Raw genomic sequence first — 19,931 nt, 5'->3', positions numbered from 1 at the left:
GTTATTTGAGAGGAGTGTAAGAAATAGGCCAATAAGGCTAATGGTCATACATAATACTTGAGATGGAAAGAACCGATTGCTGGACTGAGACAAATAAATTGAGGATGCTACTGTGCCCACTCCAGCAAACAGCTACATGCAGGCGGTTGATTTTCTGTCAGAGCCACTTGGAGCAAGCGTCAATCCTCGCTGGTACAAGACTATTACCAGGATCAGTGAAGTGAAAGGGAAGGCAATGGTAAATTGCCTGTTTTCAAACATCCAAGACTTACAAGAGCAACGCAATATGGAGGACAAACCTACTCAGCCCACAACCACACTACATTTTGCAAGAATAGCAAATCATCTTGTTCACCTGCAGCTGCATTTCTAAACAAAACCTTTGCACCATTTAGCCTTGAAACTGCTGTGTGTCCAAAGTTGTATCTCTTCTTATACAAAACATATAATTGGTAGTTTGGACTTGAAAATCACAAATCACTCAATCATTCTAAATCATTACTATAAATGATTACTATTATTATAAAATAATGGTTTTCAAGCAGATTTATTTCTCTTTATACCAGGGGTGGTCAATTAAACACCAAGCCAAATATATGGGTAAAAAAAGAAAAACACTTTAATAACGAGAAAGGGCAATATATGAAAGATGTATTTATGCCATAAATTGTTAACCATTAATTCAAAATATTCACATTTTATATACATTTTAGTTAAATATTAATAATTCAGAGGAAGTATAATATATATTAAAATATACTTATACTTATATGAATAAATATACTAAATTATAATTCAGCATGATGACCAAATATATTTTTGAAATGATTTCAGAAGCTTTTTCTTCCTGGGACAAAAATACCCTTACACATTCCAAAATACTTACAAATGTAAAAAAAATGATATGTGATATAAATGTGATATTAAACCACATGGTGATGCAGCTTGACAGGTAGCTCTCGATGGTGCCTCTGAACATGCTCCAGTCTGTGGTATTGATTAATATTGATTAGTATTTCAATTAAAAGTTTTGTACAAATGGACAAGTTCTTCTGCACCCCCACCCTTATGCTAATGGTTAATGCAAAAGTAAATAAAATGACAAAACCAAAAGTAATAGAGATATTTTTTATTGCAAATGTTAATTACAGTGTGTGACGCGAAGATAAAGTACACGCTACACAAACTCTAAACCACAGACATTTCAAAGATTTATAAATTTTCTCCGGAAAGGCCCCCACAAAAAGGGGATATGTCCGGGGTAAATAAAGTGTGTGGTCGCCCTACATCAAAAATTGAGCAGTTGTGGGCGTGTTTTTTTTCATAACCAGTTTTAAGCGTGCATTATTTTAACTAAATTCACTTTAATCCGAGTAGGATGGGTAAGCCAGGATCAAACTCGCTCATGGATCCTACTCGGTGAAGCACTCAACACATTAAGCTATGGGGTCTGCTTATATAAGGGACAACTTAAAGATGGATAGATGTTTTTAACGTAAATACAATGGTCGATAGGAGACAAAATAGGCTTCTGACACAACTATTAACATATCCATTGTGCCCTCTGCTGGAAAAGTTCACCTAAGGGTATTTTTTCTCAATGAGTTAAATGTTCACTTAAAAAAGCCATCATCATTATCCAGAAATAAAACATAATACCCGGGCGGTCCTTTTGCCTGTCCGTCCATTTATTTTTTTTTTAATTAAGTTTGTCAGAGCCTGATGTTGCCATAGATTTTTTTTTACGAAGAAACAAATATAAGAATACATCATAAATTATAACTATATATAATTTGCGCCTTTATCTTATGAGTTTCTGTTTTTCCATCCAACCATCCTTCCTCGATCCCACTCTCCCTCATCCACACAATTTTACTTTTGATCTCCTACAATTGAACATTCCGAATCCCCATTTTAGTGTTTCAACTAGGTTGTGGTTTAACTTCATCTAGATGTCAAAGGTCATGAACATTGTTTGTTAAGTGATGGCTGTCTCGAGATAAATCTAAAATAAAATTATATTAAAAAAAAAAAAGTATACTACTTACGGTAATCTTAAGGGTTTCTTTTTGTATCGTTTAAAATACAAACATTTTCATATGAGACACAATTACAACTTGTGAATGTCTCATTGAGTGGAAATATGCTAGATATGTTCATTCCTAGTTAAAAGTGATGTTACGGAAATCACATAGATCTAGGCGCAAGCAAAACCCTCGAGACAACTTTGGGCGTAAACAAAAAAAAATGTATTGGTAACAAACACAAGAAGTCAAGAACTGGCAGTAGGGGGCACCAAGGAAGCTAATTCTATATAACTACAACAAAAAACACAACTAGGCTAATGCAAAAAAAAAAAACACAATCTGTTTTAAGGAAGTGAAGGAGAAAACTAGAACAATAAGAAATAAAACTAAAACTAGGACAGGGCAAAACTGAGGGACTTAACTTGGAGTGCAGAGGGAAAGGACCGGAGGAGGAAGTGGACGGCAGACGCATGCACTGGACGTGGACTTGGAGGAGACACAAACAGGAGGATGAGGAGGTATGGTGGAGGATTCAGGGAAAGGAGCGTGGAGTCTTGGGGCAGGAGTGCGGAGTGTGGTATGAATTACAGACTGGCAAGGAGTAGTGGCTGGGAGTCTTCTCTTGAGAGAGGAATGCCTGCTCAAGCATGCCTGGAGCTGCTGGGTGTAACCACTGGATACGTCTGCACTCCGATCTGACTCTGGCGCATTTTAGCTCTAACCAAATGCAGCAAACCCTCGCCCACTCTATCTGTTTCTGGTCCGTCTCCGATCCGTTGCAGCGATTCGCGGAGACCGGAGGAGCTGGAGTCGCAAGATCATGGGAGAACTACAAGCTCGCACGGGAGTATCAGATTTGCGTAGTAATGGGCATCTCAAGATGTATTTCTGCACCTCGATAATCAATGTCTCTTCGTACATCCTCTCGGGACCTGTGGCATCTGGCATCGGATGTGATGTTATGTTTAAAAAGTGGTGTCACACAATTCGGAGTTTGATTATTTAGTTGTATTTTGTAATTAAAATGCGCGCTCCTGGGGCGAGCGATTGTTGTCCCAATACTTTAGGAAGTACAAAGAGAACACATTTGATACAAGGCATGTAAAGTCAATACAATTTGCACACAGATCAAACAATAACAATCTATTTATAAGTAAAAATTAAATTGAAGACTTGATTGAGACATTATTATTGTTTAATCGTTACTAGAGTTTATGTGAAATTGTTACGTTGGGATTTTTTCAGCTACAGTGGGGCAAAAAAGTATTTAGTCAGCCACCAATTGTGCAAGTTCTCCCACTTAAAATAATGACAGAGGTCTGATGATGTCTATGATTTTCATCATAGGTACACTTCAAATGTGAGAGACAGAATGTGAAAAAAAAAATCCAGGAATTCACATTGTAGGATTTTTAAAGAATTTATTTGTAAATTATGGTGGAAAATAAGTATTTGGTCAATAACAAAAATTCAACTCAATACTTTGTAATATAACCTTTGTTGGCAATAACAGAGGTCAAACGATTACTATAGGTCTTTACCAGGTTTGCACACACAGTAGCTGGTATTTTGGCCCATTCCTCCATGCAGATCTTCTCGAGAGCAGTGATGTTTTGGGGCTGTCGCCGAGCAACATGGACTTTCAACTCCCTCTACAGATTTTCTATGGGGTTGAGGTCTGGAGACTGGCTAGGCCACTCCAGGACTTTCAAATGCTTCTTACGAAGCCACTCCTTCGTTGCCCGGGCGGTGTGTTTGGGATCATTGTCATGCTGGAAGACCCAGCCACGTTTCATCTTCAAAGCTCTCACTGATGGAAGGAGGTTTTGGCTCAAAATCTCACGATACATGGCCCCATTCATTCTTTCCTTAACACGGATCAGTCGTCCTGTCCCCTCAGCAGAAAAACAGCCCCAAAGCATGATGTTTCCACCCCCATGCTTCACAGTAGGTATGGTGTTCTTGGGATGCAACTCAGTATTCTTCATCCTCCAAACACGACGAGTTGAGTTTATACCAAAAAGTTCTACTTTGGTTTCATCTGACCACATGACATTCTCCCAATCCTCTGCTGTATCATCCATGTGCCCTCTGGAAAACTTCAGACGGGCCTGGACATGCACTGGCTTAAGCAGGGGGACACGTCTGGCACTGCAGGATTTGATTCCCTGTCGTTGTAGTGTGTTACTGATGGTAACCTTTGTTACTTTGGTCCCAGCTCTCTGCAGGTCATTCACCAGGTCCCCCCGTGTGGTTCTGGGATTTTTGCTCACCGTTCTCATGATCATTTTGACCCCACGGGATGAGATCTTGCATGGAGCCCCAGAGGGAGATTATCAGTGGTCTTGTATGTCTTCCATTTTCTGATAATTGCTCCCACAGTTGATTTTTTCACACAAAGCTGCTTGCCTATTGTAGATTCACTCTTCCCAGTCTGGTGCAGGTCTACAATTCTTTTCCTGGTGTCCTTCGACCGCTCTTTGGTCTTGGCCATAGTGGAGTTTGGAGTCTGACTGTTTGAGGCTGTGGACAGGTGTCTTTTATACAGATAACGACTTCAAACAGGTGCCATTAATACAGGTAAGGAGTGGAGGACAGAAGAGCTTCTTAAAGAAGAAGTAACAGGTCTGTGAGAGCCAGAGATTTTCCTTGTTACTGCCTCGATGTGCATGCAGTCTGCAGTGCAGAAGGGGAAGCCCTTCTGAAACTGGCGCCACTTCTTGACACCCATGTCATCCCTCAGCTAGTTCCTGTCTTTGCGGCAGGAGGGCTAATTGAAAATTAGATTTAATTTGTTTACAATTCCATTTCCCCTGGAAACACTTTCATTGTAATAGTTTTAACTGGTTTCCTGCACCATTCCATTTGCTTGGCATTGTCAAGGAGAGATGCATGACTTTAGCTTTGATGTTTTTGTGTGTCTTGGTTTAGATCCTTATTTGTTTGTAAACTCGGGACGATTTTTAAATTACGCTCTTATTTGTATGGCTTAGGCCAACTTTTCTTTCACAGCAAGAAAAAAAAAACAACACACAATAAGACACAAAACTAAACCAACCTTATACAACAATGTGTTGTCCAGTCTATGGACTTGGTATTTTATATGACATTTTCTTCTTCAATCTTTCATGTTAAGTATAAAAACCATTCCTTTTTTTTTTTTAGATGAAAAATAACTTGCATGAAAATATAGATGGTGGTTACAAGGACGACACACCTTGAACAAGTCTGACTTAAAAGCAGCAAGGCCTTCTGTGCTGGTCTAAAGATAATCAGATTTTTTTAATTTTAATTGAGTTCAAAACTTATTTTTTTATTGTTTATTTTTCATAAACATGTATTCAATTATTCCTCATAGTCTTTTTTACTCTTGCTTACACTGCTTACAGGATTGTACATTCATGTTAGAGCTTTCATCCAATCATATTTGAGCTGTCATGTGTTGCCAGAAGAAATCTACCTGAGGCCATCAGAATTTTGAGAGGTGGCTCTTGTACATTGAAATAAACGGCAGCTAAAGGATTGTGTTAACCAAACTGGGCTGTTGTGTGTCGATCATTGATATATTCGCAACTCTTAACGTGACGTTGCCGCTGATTAAATTCTAGCTGTTCTTGTTCCTCTGTGTGTTGTTGTGTTACTAAGTTTTTATGCAGAGTGTGTGTCGTTGCCATGGAAACCACACAGACTGTAGTTGGCATGATATATTGATATAATGCCCTGATGTTGTGTTCATTTGATGATGATCTAAACGTCTTATTGACCTATAACAGTACACAGTCAGATCCTTGTGGTATACAAAAACCTAAAGTAGTTATTGAGAGGTGCATTGATTCAAACGTGCACAACTTACGCCTGTGTGGGAAATGCACGACCCGCCACTGCTTAAGAGTTCAAACCTCAAATCAACCATCTTCAAATATTTCAACACACACAGCATTTACTTAAAACCAGTCTTCATTGCTAGTCTTCGCTCGTGATATGTCTATTGGTCCATATATCGTTTATCTATTTATCGTTTTCCTGAAATAGACAGTACATGCTTATGTAACTGAACTAGATATTCTCTTTAATAGGAATGCCATACAAAAGACAACATTAATATTTATGAATTACTTTTTTTCTTAAAGATTCCAAGAGGATGCAGACTCGGATGCAAAAGCAGATGTTTTTGAGATGAAGAGTTTCACAGGAAAGAAAACGGGGGAGCCGTCTCCAGCTATTAGATATGTTTTTGCATCGAGCGTTGTAACATTTCTCACTGCTCACTGTCGTTATTGCCTGACCCAAGGTTTACAAATCTTTTTAGCTCTGTGGCTAGATTTATTCGGTTAATGTGCACACATGGCACAGTCAAATGAATCCTTTATCCTATATTTAAACAGACTACCTAGATACCGCATGGAAGGAATTCCAAATTTATTCTGGAGCACTGGTTATACTGAGCTTCTTGCAGGATAACAATTTCATGGTGTAGCTAATCTGCAAAAATAACAACTGTTTTTTGTTTTCTTTTTTATCATTTAACAATTTAGCATGAATGTGCTGCTATACAAGCCTTTTTTTTACAATACCTTTTCATTAAAATGTAGGTCACTACAAGCTGGGGTCCCTAAGTGTGGAATACAGGTCAGAGTTAAAATGCACAAGGTAGAATCATGTAGGCAGCAATATAACATCCTTTTATGTGAGCATATTAGCTGCATAAACTTTTGGAAGCTTTCCACTAGATGGCTGTATTTTATAGGACCTCTGGAACAACAGATGCTGATTGGTTGGCTCGTCACCAGCCCTCACAAACACTCTACCCTCTTCTTCCCCCTTGATTCAGTGAAACAAAAACATGGCTCCTGCACTACAATTAGCCGTTGGGTGTTCTCCAGCCAGATCAATATAGCGCCCATCCAAAAATCACACTCTCTTTTACCATCATTCACTGCAGACAGATAATTTCCACAGTGGTTAAATCAATCACTGGTGAAAATGAAATGACAGCAACAGTAACAAAGTCAAACGCACCCTAAACACATTGAGTATTTTGTTTTTGTAAGTCTCACCATCGTGATTTCATCTCTCTCTCTCTCTTCCTCTCCCTCTCCCGCTCCCTCTCCCTCTCCCTCTCTGCAGTCCGTCTGATTACATCACCCATATTATCACAATCCTCGTGGCTGAATTTATTAACCAGCTGATGTCGCTTTCTTGCACGTGATCCCATGTTATGAAGGAAAAACCACTTCTAATTAATTTACTTCTTGCTGGGATATTCTCTTGTCTTTTTATAAAAAATGTGCCCACCTTCTATTTGCGTTTTTTTGTATTTCGCATATTTTTATAAAGGCTACAAACCTGTATCTAATCATCCCTCATACTCATGAAAACATCCAGGCGCACAAACGCGCACATGCAAAATATACACACACACTTACACAAACACATCCAAACGAGTAAAGCCCACCCATGAGTTTTGTACAAAACAGAGAAATGTCAAAATGTTTGTAAGTTTAAAAAGAAAAAAACACAACTTATAACTGACAACTACATAAAATAACAATAATGTATCATTATAATTAAAATCCTAACTTTTTTATGAGTGATTTCTTTCTATGAGTAGCTTGAACCGGAAAATTATGATTTTGTGGCTATTAATGATGACAAACTGGATCCAAATTCCGTTTGAAATAGCCAAACAACTACGAAAGATAGAGCTTTTACCATGTTTCTGGTAAAGCTTGGGTTTAACCAGGTTGCACAAACATTACTTGCCTTTTTAAGGCAATTGCAAGTGTTGGAACTGATTTAAAAAGAAATCATGTGTCAATTCAACTGAAGACAAAACATTGCATGACCTACCTGGAGTTGGTCATGTCCGTTTGTCCACCTTGACTCTTCTCCAGCCCGAGTTTTGTGAAAATCCCGACCAGCACCATGATAGCCACCACTCCACAGATAATATACACAATCATATGGGTCCGATCCCGGTCAGGTTCCTGATGGACCTCTGTGACAGGAGCCGCTGGTCGTCCTGTGTTTGCCCACACAGGTGTGTCATAGTTGGAACAAGATGTCTGGTCCAAACTGTGAACTTTGAACTGGCAGCAGAAGCGGTAGAAGCAGGAGCCACAGCAGAACATGTATATGCCGGCGTTGCAGTTAAATGGCGGGTCCCACTGACCCATGACGTCATAGTAGCCCCAGCAACGGCTTCCAATACCAGGAGCATCATCTGAACCAGGGCTTGGTGTCGCCAATGCAGCCTCCGGAAGTACAGATGGTTCTATTGTAAGGTTGTTGGTCAAGACTTGGGACAAAGCCTGACCTAATGCCCCAGAGTTTAGTCCACCTGGTAGTGTCCAACCCAAGAGAACTGCCAGCATCAAGCTGACCAAGACTGGTCGAATGTAGGGTGCCATTCTTCAGACTTTCCCAGTGCTTTTGTGACAAGACCCTGTAAGACAGAACAAAACATTGGAAACAAACATTTCCTCCTTAAAATGAAATGTGTGCTCTAATAAAGATGTTCACAATTGGTTTACCAACACATAAAATAAATGAATTCCTGTAGGAAAGATGTTCGGCATTCAATTACCACTGTGAGAGTTATAAGGGCACACAATTACAGAGAGGTAAATTGCTGTCAAGAGAAAAGAACAAGATCGAAATAAATCAATCCCCCATTACACTGTGCTTCCAGTTGGAGTCAATGAACCCCTTGTGAGCAACACAGAAGCAACCTCACTGAAAGTGCAAGTCGGCTTTTATCGTACAAAAAGTGATCTTTTACTTTGTTGAGCGTAAGTTAGTTAGTTGATTTATCACTTCAGAGCAATCCCTGAAGATTCATGCATAGGTAAAATTGTTCATTCTACAAACATGGCCGGTCCATTTAATTATCTCATGAAAAATCTAAAAAAGTATCTAAATTCATCAAAATGAGAAAAAGGCAGTTTTGTAAATAAAGCATTTTCGTTGCCATTGTTAATATAAATACAGTTTAAATGTTTGTTTTTCTCTTCTCTTCTTACCATCAAAAAATATTGATTTATTTAATTTTTTTTCATTTTCTGCATCGTTTTGTTTTTTTCAAAGACCAGTTCGGAAAAATCTTTTTCTTTTTTAATCAAAGGTATTTCTTAATGTATCAAGTTCCAGAGTTGTATCGTTTCGTTTTTGTTTTACATAATCTGATGTTTTTTAAAAACTAGTATGGTATGGATGAATTTTGATGGTCACATAAGTTGTTTAATATAGTGTGCCAAATTTAGATAACAAATTCAAGATGGACCCTAATTGTAGCTGGGGTTTTTTTAAGTAAATGTCCCCTCTCCCACCCTTTTCAGAAAAAACATTGTGACAACATGAACAGGAAATGGGCCTATGTCTTTGAAGCCATGTTGCCAGTTGGTTAGGTTTCTGCTCAAAATGGACTGCAATTCTCATTCATAATGAAGTTTGTGTTTTGGATTGGTTATTATTCAGTTGATTCAATGGAGATATTTGGTAATTTTGTGATGGCAGTAGGGTTGTATAGGTTCTTGTCAATAATATGTTTATGACTATCCAAATATTGATTGTGTGAGGAGTTAGCTACTTACAGGTTTGAATGAACTGCAATTTAAATCAAATTTGTTTTATTTCAAATTTGCTTCTAATGATCATCCAAAACATTTATAAAACCATTGTTTTCTTCAAACATAGGTATTAATAGACTAGGGTGGGTTTTATTTAACCCTTGTGCGACCTCTGGTTCAAGGTAACTCAGAGGCTGAAAACGAATGTGTTTGAGGTATCCATTGGGTTGCTTCTGGGTCAAGGTGAAAGACCTCCCAGACCAGAAAAACATGAAGGGCTTGAATTCATTCACCTTGACCAAAGGCAACACAAGGGATACCTCAAACCTACCTCGCACAAGCGTTAAGAAAACTATGGAAAACGTTTGGGTATCAGCTCATTTGAGCAGTTTCCTCCAATCATTATATTTGTCAAAACAAGGTAACAATAACAAGGTGCTAGAATATTTTTTGGGTGAACTAAGGGTTTCCAATATTTTCAGAGTAATCAGTTACTTTTTAGAGCGATGGGCAAAAATGACGCACTTAAAAACATCCAAATACCTCCATACCTCTGTAATGTCCATCTTTTATTGAAGCCTTGACATGAGAAATTGTTTTAAAAAAAAAAAACTTAAATAATTCTGTATATTTCAAATTTGTTTGTAGGGGAGGTTTTATCAGTCTCTCAGGTCCAGATTTCTTTCCTCATTGAAACACATTACAAGTGCTAGTGAGCATGTGAAATATCTATGCTGGCCTAGCAGCATTACACTAAGAACATGCTTAAATATAGACTTATTCATTTTTTTTCAGGAACAATTCCTCTTGTCGGGGCTTAAATACACAAAGGAAATTAAAGATTGCACCATGGAGGTATTTGGATGTTTTTAGGCATGTCATTTTGGAGGAAGATGAACTTGAGCTCTAATCGCGATTAAAATGAATCTACATTTTGTCAAGAACTCTAAAAATATACAGATAACTCTAAAAAATTCTTTAGTCGACAAGGGGAGTAGACCATTTTAGTACTTCTACTCACTCACACGTTGTAGTGTTTTGGTGTAGCATACTAAAAGAATAACGTGGATTAGCCAAGATTACAGTACAAGAAAGAGGACACCATGTTAAACCCTGAAGGGAAGAATATATTTTGTATTTTTTCAACAACCATCATGGAAACGACTAATCCAAGTAAAAAGCAGCATATCAGGTAAATATTTTAACCAAAATCACTTATTTCACCTTCTATTGTGTGATCAGACGGCAGGTGAGGTTGTTGTGGACAAATCCAGGTTCTCCAGTTTAGAAAGTCTTGTTACCTAAAGGTGAATTTGCCTCAGGCATGCCAAGCAAAAGCACAAGCACTAAGCTGATGAGTCAAGTCTCTGCCTTTTGAGCGGATCTAATGGTTCTTGTAAAAGCCGCAGTAATGTAAGACTTCCAAACTTGGTGTTATATTTCCGATACAGAGGTCCACTGGTCCAGATGTTTAAATCTAGCATCTACCACTATTACCTCTGTGAGAATGTCACTGTTGGAAGCTTTTTTTTTCTAGTCGTGCTCATTTTTTCCCAGAAAACATCATGTCAACTCACTCATTGTCTTCTCAGCAGTTAATCATAACAGTCTAACAAGCAGATGGAACACCAAAGGTGGGAAAAGCTGCTGTTCATTTTTCACAACATCACTCCATGCTCTTTTCCATGATCCAAGATAGTCCTTTGTGTTAAGTGCCCTCCTCACACACACGCACTCACACACATATTCACCATTAGCTCCAATTCCCCTGGTCACAGAACTCAGTCACTATCAAGCAACACAAGAGGATTCCGATAGGTCTCAGTTTTTATGGTGCTCTTGAGGCTGTAAGTCCATTCCTGCTTTTCTTGGATAACTACTCCAACCCAAGACAGCAGCTTGGAAACCCTTGTCAGCCTTCTCTGTCCTTCAAGTGGAGGAGAGGAAGGAGGAGGATGAAGGGGAGGGCTAATGTTATGATCAGGTATCCTAAGTGCCACCACATTCAACACTGCTGATGGAATAACTGGAGCGACCAGAACGTTGGATCTTGCAGCTTCTTCTGTTGCATACCTATTTACATAATCCTACTCCGGACACTTACCTCCCCTTTTGCCTGAGCTGTGTGCTTTTTTTCGTAGCTAAAGGAAGTACCTGTGGACTCCTGCACCTGGAATGATTTCGGACGACAAGTGGATGTGCTACGTCCCAACTTCAATGTGGGCAGATCAAAAAACAAAATCCTGTTTTCAAAAGAAGCTTCCTTTGGAAGTATAGGACTGTGGCAGGAACCTCTTTGCTTGGCATTTGTTTCAATTTAGCAACCCTCCCCTTTTGTCCAAAAATGACTCAAAAGGAATCAACAGTTTTAACAAAATTGTATAATTTCCCAAATTCTCACACTATGTAGTCACCCTGCTCTGCTCAGTCCTTGTCCAGCTGCAGCTTCTATGAAAACAGGCATAATTTGATATATATGTATAGGAGTTTTATATATATATCATATGTATGTGTTTTCACTGGTGCTCTGCTTGTGAGAAGCTCCAAACCAAAGTGTGAAGTAGCAGGAAAATCAGCTTCGATAAAATGCCCATTATTTTATTCCATCCTCTCATCTTTTGGTGTTTGTTATTCCTTTAGATCCTATGCGTTTGGTCTTTCTGTGTCCGTCCGGAGATGCTTCCCGTGCTGCTGCTGCTGTTCTCTGACAGTGCTGGATAACAATATCACAGACACATACGCACACACATTTTGGCTCCTCCCTCTCTCCAACACTGCTGCTCACTGAAACCCTCCCTTGCTCTCTCTCTTCCACGCACACACGTATATCTTGGGCAGTCGAATAAGCCCAGTTTTCCTTGCTGACTCCCCCTTTTTTCCTGGCTCTGATCTTTGACAGGCTTTCCTTCTCCTTTGTTATACAGCTCTACATACATTACTAAATTCTGCCACTATGGGATGTCGACACGCGACATACCGAACATAGAAATTTGACACAAAATTGAATAAATACCTTATTGAATATTTTGTATTAAATGTAATGTAATAAACAATAATATGTGATTTTGTAGTAAATACGTAAATAATAGCATGTAAATTTATCAATTTTTTTTAGCTTTTTCTTTTTTTCACAGGTTTTTTTCTTGTTCTTATCATTTAACCTTCACTAAACTAAGAAAAAGCATTACATATACAAAATTATATTAAGAATGGAGGTAGCAAAGAGTAATTAAATGTACAAACTGAAATAGGCTGTGTACAAGTAAAGGTTACATTGTCTTTCCTGTAGGTGGTCTTAATCCTCCCATCACAAATTCTCTGATGGATTGTAATATTTGAATACTCCATCCCCCGTTTCTATGTCATGTTTCCTCAATTTTATTCAAATACAAACGCATCTTTACAACCCATTTCCTCTGCTTCCTCCTCCAGCCCAGCCTACTTCCTTATCATTATCCGCTTGTTTTTCTGCTGCTCTATTTTCTCCCCAAAAATCCCATCAGTCTTAAAAAAAACAGTTTGTTGATGGAGCACTGGTTTGTCATCCTTACATATGCATATATGTGTGGTAGGTTGTGGATGTAATGTTTTTTTGTGCACACACAAAGCAATTGTGTGAAAACCCCTTAGCTCCTTCTCTCAACGTGAGCATGACTAGATCATGTGTGTTGCTGGTGTCTCTCGGGGCTGATTTAGGAGGAGCGAAAAGAAGAGATCACAGGAATGGGTGTGGAAAGGAGGGGGAAAGGAAGCAGGATTGAGACAAACAGAAAAGAGAAAATAAGACGGGGAAGCTGGAAGAGAGGAAGACAGCTTTGCAGCTCCCAGAAAAAGGGGGAGAGAACAGACTTGATAAAGAAGAGGAAAGAAGAGAGGAGCAATCACAGGAAAGAGAGAGGAATTTAACAACAAAGGGATAGCAACTGGAATAAGACCTGACAGAAGAATAGGGGGTGGAGGAATCTAGATGGAGCGGGGTAAGGACAGGTAGAACAATGGATTTGCAGAGGTAAAGTGGCACAGTTGCTCTATCAAGACACCCCTATTGTGTCCTCAAAACAAACAAGTTGAATAGTAATCTAATAAAAAGAGGTAAAAAGCTAAATCGTTTTTTGAGCAGAATCTCAGTGTCGTTGATCCGTGTTAAATAGATTAGAGGAGAGAAAGGCTCACATCTCTTGCCATGTTAGAACAGTTTTAAGCAGAGGAAAATTTATAAAAATGGAAAAAGATTGATGAAGAATTTGAAAAAACATAAAATAAAATAATGAAAAATGACTTAAATAATGTCCATTATAGTAGAATATATTTTATTTTGCTTTGCCTTAAGGGGAAACTGTCATGATAAATGTCTACAAATGTTGCTGGTTTTACTTTAGAATTCATTGTTATCATAACAATGCTACACATATGATTCCCTGCACATCACAGTGGCTTGAAAGAGTGACCACAAACCTCACTTTTGCAGCCTTCTACAGTATATCTTCTATATCAGCCATCTGTACATCTTTGAAGGTAAACATGTCAATTCCTTTTTTTTTCTTTGGTTTTCTCTCGCAACTCGCCTCTTTCCAACCTTCTCCTCTCAAAACAGTCGTTTTAACGACTACTTGTCCGGATATTATGCTCATATCACTTAAGATATGTCTCAAGCATCTCGGATCTATGATCGTGATGCTCTTTTCAACATCAGAGAGTCGATGGAGGACTTCACTCGCGACCGTTACCAACGTCCGGTGAACGTGTTTCCGGCTCCGCTTCTCATCGACTCGGACTCTGTGGAATATCGTTTGATCTCTCGAGTACCGGGCGATTTCCACAAGGGATCGAGTCGGGCTGGAGTACAGGTCAGGATGAGACGTGCAGTTGCGATCGCTCGGAACAACTCTGACGTCATCGAACGTCATCGATGTTTGATCGACATCCCTCTCACTGTGTGTGACGACACATCAGCGCTGCCGTCTGTCCAGACCTCAACGAAAGGTGGTAAGATTTTTTCATTTCCTCTCTTTAATTCGACTTTTACAACCGAGTTGAACTTCAGTGACAGCTGGTACCCACGTGACCGCTGTTCGCTTCAAAAGATCCCGCTCTGCGCGCCTGTGAGTGACGCGGCGTCGTCAGTGACGTCATCGGTGCTGAATGTGGGACTTCTTAATGTTCGCTCCATTACTAATAAATCCTTTATTCTTAATGATCTTTTCACAAGAGTTAATTTGGATTTATTATGTCTTTCTGAGACTTGGCAGAGAGAGGAAGAGTTTATTCATCTGAACGAACTCTGTCCAGTAGGGAGCGCTGTCCTGGGGAAGCCTCGCCTCTCTGGTCGTGGAGGAGGTCTTGCTACTGTTTTTAGGGAGAGTTGTTCTTGCAAAGTGATTCAGACACAGGAATTCACTTCTTTTGAGTCTCAGATGATCTTGGTTGGTTCTACAAGACCTTTCTATTGTGTGTCAATCTACCGTCCGCCTGGTCCTGCGGCGATGTTCTTGAAAGACTTTAGTGACTTCTTATCTTCCATTATTCAGATGGAATCTGTTCTTATTCTTGGAGACTTTAATCTTCATGTTGATGACGTCACATCTTGTTCTGCTAAAGAACTTTTAACTTTAACTGAAGCCTTTAATTTTGAGCAACATGTTTTTGAACCCACTCATCAAAAAGGCCACATTTTAGACTTAGTTTTTACTCTTGGCCTGAACATTTCTAATGTATCTGTACATGATGTCCATCTGAGTGATCATTCTCTTGTCTTGTTCAACCTGGACTTCATCCCTGAACCTAAGCCTTTGAAAGTTAGGTCTCAGAGGCGTGTCATCTCAGCCGATACTGCAGACGGTTTTTCTGCTATGTTTGACCGTCTTTCCTTTGATGACTGTCCAGATGTGGACAGTTTGATTCACTGTTTTACTGATCATTGTGTTGAAATACTGGATCAAGTGGCACCTGTTTAATCGAACTTGAAAATTCAGAAAAAACGGTGCCCTTGGACAAATGAAGATCTCCTGAGTCTGAAGAGACTTTGTCGAAAGACTGAGCGTCTCTGGAAGTCTACTAAACTTGAGGTGCACAGACTTCACCTCAGGGATCTGTTGACTTCTTACAATGAGATGGTAGAAACTGCTAGATCTGATTACATCAGAAAACTGGTAGCAGCAAATAGGAAAAACCCCAAAGTTTTGTTTGACACGATTAATTCTCTCGTGTCTCCTGCTCCTCAAATCACGCCGGTCTTCTGTGAAGCTGACAGCAATGCATTGTTGAGATTTTTCATTGACAAAATTAAATTGATCAAAGAGAAAATCTCTCCCCCTTTGTTGGGAACCCCTACTGTCTCTGAGCCCATCTCCTCCTCTTGGTCATCCTTCACTGCTGTATCTTTGGGTGATATTTCAGCACTAGTGAACAAGATGAAACCCTCCTCTTGCTCAGATGACGTCCTTCCTTGTAGGCTTTTTATCATAAGTATTTGATGTAATTGGCCCCTGGGTTACCAATATGGTGAACCTCTCCCTTTCCACAGGGGTTTTTCCCAATGCATTTAAACATGCCATTGTGGAGCCTCTGCTCAAAAAACCAGGCTTAGACCCAACTGACCTCAGTAATTTCAGGCCTATTTCTAAGCTCCCTTTCTTGTCCAAGATCTTGGAGAAGGTGGTGTCCGAGCAGCTGTCTTTGTTCTTGGATCAGAGCGACATCCATGAGAAGTTTCAGTCTGGCTTCCGTAAACATCACTCTACGGAGACAGCTTTACTGAAAGTGTCCAGTGACATCATGATGTCGGCTGACTCTGGTAAATTCACTGTTCTGGTTCTCTTGGATCTGTCGTCAGCCTTTGACACAGTTGATCACCAGATCCTGCTGAGAAGACTAAGGGATGAAGTGGGACTGTCTGGGTCTGTGTTAGAATGGTTCTCATCTTACCTTTCTGGGCGCAGTTTTAGTGTATCTGCCAATCAAATGAGGTCTGAATCGGCAGATCTGTTGTGTGGAGTCCCTCAAGGTTCTGTTCTGGGTCCTTTATTGTTTTTGCTGTACTTGATTCCCCTTGGTAAAATCATTCAGAGATTTCCAGATGTTTCTTATCACATTTTTGCTGATGACATCCAGCTCTACTGCTCTTTTGACCCAACTGAGCCCCAAAGGCTGAACAGCTTAGTCAATTGTTTGCTAGAAATCAAACAATGGCTGAGTGAAAACACTTTACAGCTTAATGTGGACAAAACTGAAACTCTGGTGATTGCTCCTGATGATACGATTCCAGGGTTGAGTCAGTACTTGGGTGACTTAGGTCAGTCTGTCAAACTGAGCCTGAGAAACCTGGGTGTTGTATTTGATAAAGACATGTCTCTTGTTCAACACTGTAGAAAACTGACCAGAAACTGTTTCCTTCAACTGAGAAAAATCTCTAAACTTAGGAAAATGCTGTCACAACATGATCTGGAGCTTGTAATCCATGCGTTTGTTTCTTCTCGTCTGGACTATTGTAACAGTTTGTTTTCATGTCTTAACAAGAAGGATGTGTCTCGCCTGCAGTTGATTCAGAACTCTGCAGCGAGAATTCTGACCCGCTCTAGTAGAAGAACTCACATTTCTCCGGTCCTTAAAACTCTTCACTGGCTTCCAGTTTCTTTCAGGATCAACTTTAAAATTCTGGTTCTTACTTTCAGAGCTATTCATGGTCAGGCTCCTCCTTACATCACTGATCTGATCCAGCCTTACACCCCAGCTCGGTCTCTGAGGTCTGTGGATCAGAATCTACTTATGGTTCCACGCACACGGCTCAGGACCAGAGGAGAGAAATCTTTTCAGGCTGTTGCTCCTAAGCTTTGGAACAATCTTCCTCTCTCTTTGCGCTTGATGGAGTCTACGGACTCCTTTAAGAAACATCTTAAGACGTTTCTATTTGTGCAGGCTTTTCCTTGAATTTCTCGAACTCCTGTGTTGTTCTCGGTGTTGTCTTGATCTTTGAAGTATGTACTGTTTTGAGTATTGTTTTGATTGTTAAAGCGCTTTGTGACCCTGGTCTCGAAAAGCGCTATATAAATATATATTACTTACTTACTTACTTACTCTCTAACATGTTGACAACCTTTGACAATCAGCAGCAGCGGTTACATCACACAAACAAAATCATATTTAAGAATGTGCTTGGCAGTCACACTTCCATGCAAATCCACATTTCTGAGTCCACACTCTGTTCCAAAAATAAATTCTCCTCTCGCCCTTGAGCCAATTTGCACTTTTATGCATAAAATGAAAACGCAATGAGCATTTTGTTAAAGTTGCAGCAGCATTAAAAGGATTGACCTACTAGCACAAGGAACATAGCATCGAAACACGGAATCATGAAATTGTAGGTGTTGGCTTAGAACATCTTGGGAAGGATCAAAAGTTAGTTATATCTCAGATTTCCTTGTCCTCCAAACTCCTTGCCGCAGTGTTCTGGCCAAGTGCCTTACCTCCATCCACATTCTGTACCTGCATTTGCCATTGCCAACGGACTCTCTAGGCCTCCTTATCAGGTCTGGATGACTGCCTAAGAGAGCGCAGAAGAAAACGCAACCCTCAACATACTAAACGCCAGTTTTCAAGCCCAGATGTCCAGTGACAATTCAGAGAGTCCAACTTCAGTCTGACACTCGACAAACCTTTGCATATACCGTGGAAAGCTAGGAAATTACATTGCTGCATGCTCTACCCAATCAGCAAAATATCTGGCTCGTCATTTTTAAGGAGCTAGTGGTGAGCCAGATCTCTACTACATTTTCTATATCAGTCACAGGTGTGAAACAATGAAATGTACTAGAAAAAGGTGTGAAACAACGGAATGCAATAGAAAATATTTTAAAAATGGGACACTCAAAAAGTCTCTAAAAAAATGTTCACTAATTCTTCCTCTGGGAGGTACAAATTGATTCCATAAGGCTCAGGAGTCAGAGACCTACATGTCATGGTGGCTGCGTATGATGAAAACAGAAGAACAGTCAGTAACAAAACAATGAGCTGAGGTCTAGAAAACCTGTGGCAGACGTGTGTATCAGGTTGTGACATAATATGTTTATATAAAAGTCGAGATAAAATGTGCTTTATTAGACTGTAATACAGCTGTGTGAGTAGAGGCAGTCTCAGAGGCCTGAAAATGAGACACAAAAGACAATCTGCTGGTCCAAGATGGGATCTGAACTCAAGGAAGTTGGCAGCCGCCAAAACCGATGTGAAAGTGGAAAACACAAATGTTCGGAGTGCTGTAGTCGGGATGTGCTCTGACATATCCAGACTTCGCAAGAACGTGGCAGGGATGCGAGCTGACGTGGCCAAAATTCTTGAAGACTTGGAGAAAGTCACCACCGAGAAAGAAAGAGCCCTATGGCCCAAATGGCTCTCATCTGTCCAACATCCAAAAAAATGGACTGGCTAATAACTGTCTGTCGACCGGACAAATTGTGATCTGCTTTTGTAACATGTTATGTGAAATTGTCATACATAACAATAATCTGTTAAACCAAAGTGAATCAAGCACTAAATTAAGATATCATTATACAGTATCTGTGATTTCATTTCTTTACCACTACTTCTACCAATATTTTGAAGTAAACGGGGGCGGGACTAGATAAGCTTCTGCTTCTCCGGCTGCCCTTTTGGGACATGCATGTAATATGTGAACTATGATGAAATGTGGTCCAAACGTCATGCCCGAAATAAACAATTCATTCATTCATTCACAACCCCCAAAGGTTTCCAAGTAACTGTTTACTGTTGTGTTGGAGCAACACGTCCTCACACCCAAGGCGTCATACCGTCCGACGGCGTGCAATTTCCCCCTGGCGTCACTAGGGTGACGTTACAGGGGGGACAAAAACGTCGGTTTTCACCTACCTGAGTCACCCAGTAATATACAGAGCACTCCCCGAAGTCGGATTTAAACGACCCGGGTTACATTTGACGCGTCGCCCACCTCTTCGTTGCCATGGTAACGTGACGTGACGTGTCGCTGTTGTCATTTGGCTACCGTAATTCTAAAACTATGAAGCGCACTTGAAATGTTTAATGTCAACACTGCGATTATACCCCCGATTGTGCTTAACGACCTCGAACCACTTTAAGGAGGTACAGAGTGAACATAAATCAGTAAAAAATGCTTAATTTTTATTTTTTGAAGCTTGGATTGTTCACGCATCGCGGAAGTCAAGAGGCTCTCGCGGATTAATACATGCTTAAAAGGTCCTGTAAAAGTGACTATATTGTATATTTTTAGGTGTTTCAACTCCATAATGTTGACATTGTTTTATGAATGAGTAAAATAAAGTCTGCATGTGCTATTTCGCTTGATCCT

The 19,931-nt window shown here is 39.9% G+C and overlaps 1 protein-coding gene across 2 annotated transcripts in view; it reads right to left on the bottom strand.

Moving 5' to 3' along the window:
* LOC148065591 (protein shisa-8) overlaps positions 1-12,254 on the bottom strand; it is a 97,426-nt gene extending 85,172 nt beyond the window's left edge. The window contains exons 1-2 of one of the 2 annotated variants that reach the window (XM_087808815.1): positions 10,820-12,254; positions 7,878-8,472 (exon numbers count right to left, since the gene is read on the bottom strand). In XM_087808815.1, the coding sequence (XP_087664941.1) occupies positions 7,878-8,437 (560 nt within the window). In that variant the 5' untranslated portion in view covers positions 8,438-8,472; positions 10,820-12,254. The remainder of the gene's footprint in view (positions 1-7,877; positions 8,473-10,819) is intronic. The other variant, XM_087808817.1, reaches the window with a different exon arrangement.
* Positions 12,255-19,931: the final 7,677 nt, after the last annotated feature.

The sequence above is a fragment of the Callionymus lyra genome, chromosome 15, assembly GCF_982586985.1.
Source record: "Callionymus lyra chromosome 15, fCalLyr1.hap1.1, whole genome shotgun sequence".
Lineage (NCBI taxonomy): Eukaryota > Metazoa > Chordata > Actinopteri > Syngnathiformes > Callionymidae > Callionymus > Callionymus lyra.
Note: the sequence above shows the minus strand (reverse complement) of the source record. Positions and strands in the feature narration are given on the sequence as shown.